At 23.9% G+C, this 7,736-nt stretch overlaps 2 protein-coding genes across 2 annotated transcripts in view; one reads left to right on the plus strand and one right to left on the minus strand.

Moving 5' to 3' along the window:
* The window catches only part of LOC100167029 (serine-protein kinase ATM), a 29,895-nt gene extending 27,254 nt beyond the window's left edge, over positions 1-2,641 (minus strand). Inside the window, exons 1-10 of the mRNA XM_029488967.1 lie at positions 2,554-2,641; positions 2,266-2,493; positions 2,070-2,206; positions 1,866-2,003; positions 1,693-1,782; positions 1,428-1,632; positions 1,093-1,357; positions 854-1,034; positions 554-768; positions 369-473 (exon numbers count right to left, since the gene is read on the minus strand). Coding sequence (XP_029344827.1) covers positions 369-473; positions 554-768; positions 854-1,034; positions 1,093-1,357; positions 1,428-1,632; positions 1,693-1,782; positions 1,866-2,003; positions 2,070-2,206; positions 2,266-2,391 — 1,462 coding nt within the window. The 5' untranslated portion in view covers positions 2,392-2,493; positions 2,554-2,641. The remainder of the gene's footprint in view (positions 1-368; positions 474-553; positions 769-853; positions 1,035-1,092; positions 1,358-1,427; positions 1,633-1,692; positions 1,783-1,865; positions 2,004-2,069; positions 2,207-2,265; positions 2,494-2,553) is intronic.
* A 3,813-nt stretch (positions 2,642-6,454) lies between these two features.
* On the plus strand, positions 6,455-7,475 carry LOC103310340 (52 kDa repressor of the inhibitor of the protein kinase-like). Its single transcript, XM_008188313.1, has 3 exons — positions 6,455-6,463; positions 7,060-7,296; positions 7,377-7,475. The coding sequence occupies exons 1-3, from the start codon at positions 6,455-6,457 to the stop codon at positions 7,473-7,475; spliced, it is 345 nt and encodes a 114-aa protein (XP_008186535.1).
* The last annotated feature ends 261 nt before the right edge of the window (positions 7,476-7,736 follow it).

Below are 7,736 nucleotides of genomic sequence, written 5' to 3' on the forward strand. Positions count from 1 at the left end.
AAATTTTCATCTTAGAGATCATAGAAAAAAACCTACACACAGCTATAACAGGTATTATTTTTTATTTTATATATTTTGTGAAAATAGCAAGAGTCTTGTAAGAGTCTTGGTATTGTTTTGATCATCACTACAATCGAAATAAAATCGAAATTACCAGTATCACATTGTCACATTAAATAAAATTGACTATATTGTAAAATATATATAATTAGCAACTAATAATTAATAAGAACATTGAATATTAATAATATGGTAGGATAAAAAAAGGTAATATTGTTATCTAATTTTAAAAAGGTTAATAAAATAACTAATTATATAAATCTAAAATTTCTTAATAAAAAATGTAACTATATTTATGAAATACTTAACTTTATACAAGCAAGTCTGTAATAAAGCCTCAAGTGCTTGTATACTTAATTTTTGTTCTTTTGTGAGGCCTTCATAATCTAACACTCGATAAATAGTATTAGAATCTAAAACATTATAACATATTATACTAAATTGTACTTAACTCATTGTATAATGAAATGTATCGAATAATATATTTTATTACCATTTAATTTACTTAAGTTATAAAGTTCACTCATAATAACTTTATTTGTTTCATGATTCATTAGTTCATTTACTATTTGACCATCAACAAATTGCAGTTGTTTATGAAATAATGAACACACATTAACAAATGCTTCATTATTTAATTGGTTTACATCAGTTTTGAGTTCTAAAACTATATTATTCACTTTCTCCATGTATTTAAATTTATATAATCTGTGAAGACAAATAAAATCAACTATGCTTAGTAAATGTAAAATATTCACAGGAAACTATAAAAATATTCATAATTAGTAATCACCCAAATTCATTAAAATCGTTATTAAATTGGGGAAATTTATTTTCAAGAAAACATAGTAAATTTGCCATGGAACAAAACCATTGAAGTGTTACGATACTTGGTTTTTCCTTTAATGCTATTCTTTTTTCTATGAAATGAATTAATCTTTCAAAAATATTTTCATCAATAGATTGTCTTAAACCTGTTAACAAAAACAATTAATTTAACTAAATAAAATTATTATGTTAAACATTTTATACTTTTATTTTGTGTAGGCTCAGTGAATTGTAGTTGCAGATTTGGACAATCTTGATGCGCCAAATTATAATGTGTATTTATGAAATCATTAGAATTTATTATTTTAAAATTATTGTGATTGACAAATGATTTTTTGATACTAGGTTTTGTCAATATTAAGTCAATTACTTCTGATAAAATATAGGGATTCAGTTTAGAGAAAGATTCAACTATTAAGCTATCTGGCATCATTAGTGGTAACAGCCAATCGAGCAATAAAATCATGTTCTATAAATAACATAATTATTAGATAAATAAAAACACATACTTGTTATTGACGATAACATTTTATACTTACAGTACTATTTAAAGTAGCACTGCAAAATCCTCTCTTTTTAAATAAAATTACTAAAGTTTTCAAACTAGAATCATCAATCTTTACTGTTTTATTAAAATATAATCTTAGTACATCAGAATACATTTCATCTTGCCAATTTATTAGTTCAATTAATGAGTGCAAGAGATTATGAGATAAATCTGAATTCTCGTTTGATGATACAGTTCTAAAATAATAATAAATAAGGGATAATAGATAGTTTTTAAAACTATAAAAAAATAATTACTGTAATGCATATGTCCAAACAGTTTTAAAGAAAGGTCCAATTTGATTCAATTTGCAAATATTCTCTGATTTAATTAACTCATTGCAACAACTAAATTATAAATTAATATAAAAGGGAAAATTAATTAGAAAATAAATATAGAGGCATTTGTCTGAAATAACTAATGAACATACATAATCAAGTATTTTGTTGATTTTGTATCTTTATAAGAGTTTAAACATTCGGTTATACTTTCTAACAAATGTATGTAATCCTTTTCATGAAATGGCGATGAATGATTATTTTCTAGTAGTTTTGTAATTATATTAAGTCTAGAAAATGATTAGTCATAGTATGATATAGTCTTACTTTATATTGAAAATAAATTATATTCTTACCTGGTGCATATCTCTGATATTTTTAAGTTGGTAAGATCATCTACAAAGGATAATACATTAATATCATATTTTTTTCGTTTTGGTGTAGGGCATTCATCTAAAACCAGGCTCGATGAATCTAATTTATTAAAATATACCTAAATAACAATTTATGTATTTAACAAATTCATTATTTGAGTAATAAATAATAACTTACTATATTAAAAATTGTTACAGCCAACTCTGAAATGTAATTGAAAAAATTGGGATTGGAATTATTTTTGATTTGTTGTATTTCACGACGTACAAATTCATATATTTGATATAATTGAACAATCCACATGTTTTTGTTATAAGCATAAGAATCTTTATGGTTGAAGTCAAGGCATTTTGGATGATGTATTTTTATGAACAAAGTTAGCAAATTATACAGCGTATCTTGAACCTAAATATTTTAGTTTTCTAAAAATTAAATAAGTTGGTACGTAATTGAGAAGATACTAACCTTTTTTAGCCTATCGTTTTCATAAAAATTTATCAAATGTGTACAGTTTTCTTCGATAAACCGGCAAAGTGAATTACGACATTCTATCCATAACTAATTACATTTGAAAAATAAATAATTATTTGTATATGTTTTTAAATACAAGATATTATATATCTGGTGTTAAAATGTAAAATATATTTATTTTCAATTAAATAAAGTAAGCTATATAGAGGTAAAATAATTTAATATTAACTTATTTTATTTCACAAGTACAACAAAGTTCAAAATATTTTAAATACCCCTATTTGTCAATTAAACACAACCAAGGTTATATGCTTATAGCCATGAGAAAAGGTAAATTTATAATTATCCAGTAAATGGAGTTATAAAATATTATGAAAAAAAATGCAATTTGCGTTTTATAGTTTTTCAAATTGTATGTGATAAAATATTTTACAGTAGTAGTTTTTTCTACAGTATTTTGCAATCCTACAAATTGTAAAAACTATATATTATGTTTCTATATATTTTTTGCTTTTTAAATTTATATATTAAATCTTTAACATACTTTTAATAGTTAATTCAAAATGGTGTGTTAGGAATATTAATGTATTAAGTATTAAACATTAGGATAAAATACAGTAATAATAGTATTATATTATTGCATACCTAGTGTCCAAGTATATAAATATTATAAATGTATTGGTTAGAAGTACAAGATTAAATAATATTTAAATATTATGAACATTGAAAAGATAAACTTACCGTTTTACAAACCCCAAATACAAGTATAATTAAATCTTTCTCTTAAAAGAAAAGTCATTGTTCTTTTTCAGAGTATCCATTATTGCTTGTTTTAAGTATGAAAATATTCTATAATACAATTATACATACATATTATAATGTTGTGTTTTATAAGTTTAATACAAGTTTATGATATTCATAATTTTGTAAATATTGTCATTAAACTAACCTAACCTAACCTAACCTAACCTTGTACATTCATTACGAAAAGTATTAACTTTTCTCATTATTTACTTTCTGGGATCAACATTTTATATTGCCTAGGTATTTGCCTGTATTATTTTCACTCTTGTGTATGTTGGTGAATCCACTATTAACTTTTATTTTATAAAGGGCAAACTATAATTTTAGTTTCATGAACTAATTAAAATACCTTCCTAAAATCGTTGAAGAATATTAATTATATCAAACATTGACTGAAGATTTTTGCATTAATAAGAATTTGATTAGGCTATTCAAAAATCAAATGGAAAATAGGTTTCAAGAAACATAATAAATATAAAATGGTAGAAATTCACATAACTTAAATTTTTCACATAGAACATTTAGAAAAAAAGTTAATAGTTTTCATAATAATGAATAGTATAACATATAATATGCTTACATAATGAATAACTATATATTTATAAAAACATATTTACAAAAAAAAAAATGTCTTATAAATAAAATAACATTGCTAATTTAAGTTTACAGGATACTTTTTTTAAGTATGACATTGCTGAACAGTGAGTTCACAAAAATGTACATACATAAAAGTAATATTCAAATATTTCGATTGATTTCAACCGAAACTTTAAAACTATTAAACACATGGATAATATTTTTTTAATGTGTTCTCAATTTTTGATATATATAATTTTTATGAACATCTGTAGCAAAGTGTGTATATAACACAACATAATTATGTTATTATTCTAGATACTTACTTTTTTTTAACCGCCAATGACACTCTAGAATGAGCATCACCTCTGACAACTACGTGTTTCATGATTTTTATTGAAATGTGTCTCATATTTGCAAAATTCTCATTGTATAAATTGTAAGCCAATGAAAACAAATCTACAATACATACATTAATGATTGGTTGTATTTATAAAAAATATATAGGTACTTGCCATTCCAATAACTGCTTAATGAATGCCAATAATAACTCTGAGATAAAATATTTTGTTCTAATATTTTATAGTATACTTCCCCCATGTACAATTGGAAAGTTTTATTTTGTGAAACATCAAGAATACATTTTAAAAAATCATTGATAGGTAGATAAGGTTGATCTAAAAATATAGAACATTTTTATTAGACAAGTTATAGACTCTGAGTATAGATGATTTTATTAGATTTACAATTTATTTTTGTTATTGCAATACAGCAGAATGCAATATATTAAAAAACAATTTTTCCATATAATTTATTAATTTGTGAGCTACGAGGATATCACATTTTTTGTTTTTATTTTTTAATATTGAAAATAAAAATTTTAAATATAATTTTAATTTTTGTTAAAAACTTCAAAAGAACTAATGACAGTAAAATAATTTATTTAGGTCAAGGGGTTTATTTTTTTATTAACTTTTTAAAAAATATTTAGATTTTAATTAAACATACCTATCTAAAACTTTTCATAAAATATTTTATACTTAGTATAGTAAAGTATAGTATAGTGAAGTATAGTTTATACTTTTTTTTTTTTTACAAAGATCAAAGTAGCAAAAATAAAGAGATTTTAGAACATTTTAAAAATAAACTACATAATCAGTACTAAAAATAAAATATTTTATCTTATAATTGTAACATAAGTGTTTGTAAATATTATATAAAAAAAGAAAATTAATAAATATTGATCAGAATAATAGTTATTTCATTTGTCAGGCGTTCCTGTTACATCATGTATATAATTCACTTTATATGGTAAGAGAAGGGACTAAAAGTTGTATTAACCAGATTAATATACAGGAAAATAGAAATTAAAGATACAAGAAAGTAGAATTTTTACGTTTATATTTTGGTAAGTTTCTAGTAGTTCATAGTTAAAATAAGTGGGAAAAATAATATGATTATACTGTAAGTATAACAAATTTATGTAAAATACATGAAATATAATTAAAGAAATATGAATACAAAGTACAAAATAATATTTTGACTGGAAAACATAAATTTTTCGACTTCTGTATTATATATTTAGAAAATCTGACCTAGGTAAGTACTTAAAAATGCTTAATTAATTGTGGAAGGAATATGGCCAATTATACGAGTCAGTTCAAATATTGACAAAATACATAAAAATCACGGAATTTGCAAATTATTTTGAGTTAGAAATTCATAAAAAATTTTCTTTTTAAATCTAAGATTTGAAAATGTAATACAAGATTCCTCATACATTTTTCTACCTTTATCAAAAAAAAATGTCTACAAGACATTCAAATTAAATTTTTATGAGCATTTAAAATACAGTTTTACATCATTTGATTTCTCATGTGACGATTTTCTTATTTTATTTTAATTAAAAACGAATGATTATAGATACTTGAAAATTTCACTGAATGTTTATTTTATCAATTCTTATGCACCATACAATTTTGAAAATATTTTGACTCTTTTTGAGCTGTTTACGGAAATTCTCAGTTTTTCATTTTTTTTTTCTATAAATAATTTGTTTGTTGGGTAAAAAAGCGTGAAAAAATGCAAGGCTCCTGATATATTGTCACAATAGCAGTTGAAAAATATTAAAAATACATAGGCACAATTTTTATTTATAAGGATTTTGATAAAATTTATCAATTTTAAAATTTAATAATTATTTTTGAAGTAAAAATTTATAAAATGTTCAACTTTTATAGCAAAGGATTGAAAATATAAAACAATATTCAACGTCAATAGGTTATATATAAACTACTTTATTCACCTTAATATCATAAAATATACTTAGTGATATCATAGGCTGACTGACTGTTTTCGCTCAGAATTGTTTTTCTTATACAATGATATTATATCATTGAATTCAAATTTAACACCATCCATTATAGTGACCCACTTGTAACCTACTGTACAGCAGAGTGACATCCATTTAGCCACCTTTTTTTTTATAAGATTTATACAATCTATACTGCTTAGCATGGTTTGGGTAAATAAGAAATCACTTACTAGTGACTCTTTGTTTGATGGGTGAATGAGGAAAAAGTCAGAGAGGAAATATTATCGGGGAGAGAGAAGAGACAAGGAGAAAAGAAGATTGAGTGAATCAAGAGATTTCTGAAGAGGCGTTATTAGTGGGGGTGATTAGGGGGATAGATCCCCCCAAAACTTTTTTATTACTGCTACAGTTTGATGAAAGTATTGGTAATGACCATTCAAACTATATTCTCATTTCCAAAGCAAACAATTTTTTTTTACTTTAAATTAATAAATTGCAGTTTAAATATATCTATAATTAATTAGATGTAATTATATGCTTGTATGTTGTGGCATATTAAATTAAATTATATTATTATATGATACTTCAACGGCCTACGTTAACTCCAACAGACGGCCGTGTGTATACTTGTATTTCCGATTTTTAAAATAAGACACGCGGGTTGTTATTGAGAGCACATGAAAGAGTTAAGTATACTAATGATAAGTATACACACAGGTTTTGGATGTTAGTTTTCAAGTAATGAGCATTTCATAGAATATGATAAATTACATTTTACGCAGTTAGTTGAATTTTATTCACATCAGGTAGACAAAAGTAATTCATTAACAGAGTTAAGACTTTGGATAACAAAACTCAGGAGAACTAATTGTAAACCTAAAACTGGGATTGATGCACTTACAGAATGCAACAAAGAGATACACCCTAACATTTATTTATTATTAAAAATATTGTGTACATTACCCGTATCTACCACTACTCCTGAACATATGTTTTCAGCTCTAAAAAAAGTTAAAACATACCTACGGAATACTATGACTGAAGTAAATAGCTCTTAAAATTTGATTTAATTTAATTAATTTAATTTGAAATTAATAATACTAACAATTTAAATCATTTTTAGGATAGGTTAAATGGGTTAAGTATGATGGCGGTCAATAGAGACAATAAAGTTAATCCTGAAGATGTATTTGATGATATTTCTAAGAGACCAAGGAAATAGGATCTAGTTTTGTAAAATTATTCAAGCTACCTAAATACCATAATACTTAAATTTTATATTGTATAATAGTTATAAAATATATAATTTTATATCAACTTGTATTTTTTAATAAACTATAATTTTAAAAAAAAAATTCTGGTGGTGGGGGGGGGGTGAGGGGATAGGTCACTGTATGAGGGGTACAGATTTTGCTAAAACTTCTAATCACTCCCCCCCCCCAATTCAAATTCCTAATTACGCCACTGGATTATTGGGAAGCGT

The sequence above is a fragment of the Acyrthosiphon pisum genome, chromosome A2 (assembly GCF_005508785.2).
Source record: "Acyrthosiphon pisum isolate AL4f chromosome A2, pea_aphid_22Mar2018_4r6ur, whole genome shotgun sequence".
Lineage (NCBI taxonomy): Eukaryota > Metazoa > Arthropoda > Insecta > Hemiptera > Aphididae > Acyrthosiphon > Acyrthosiphon pisum.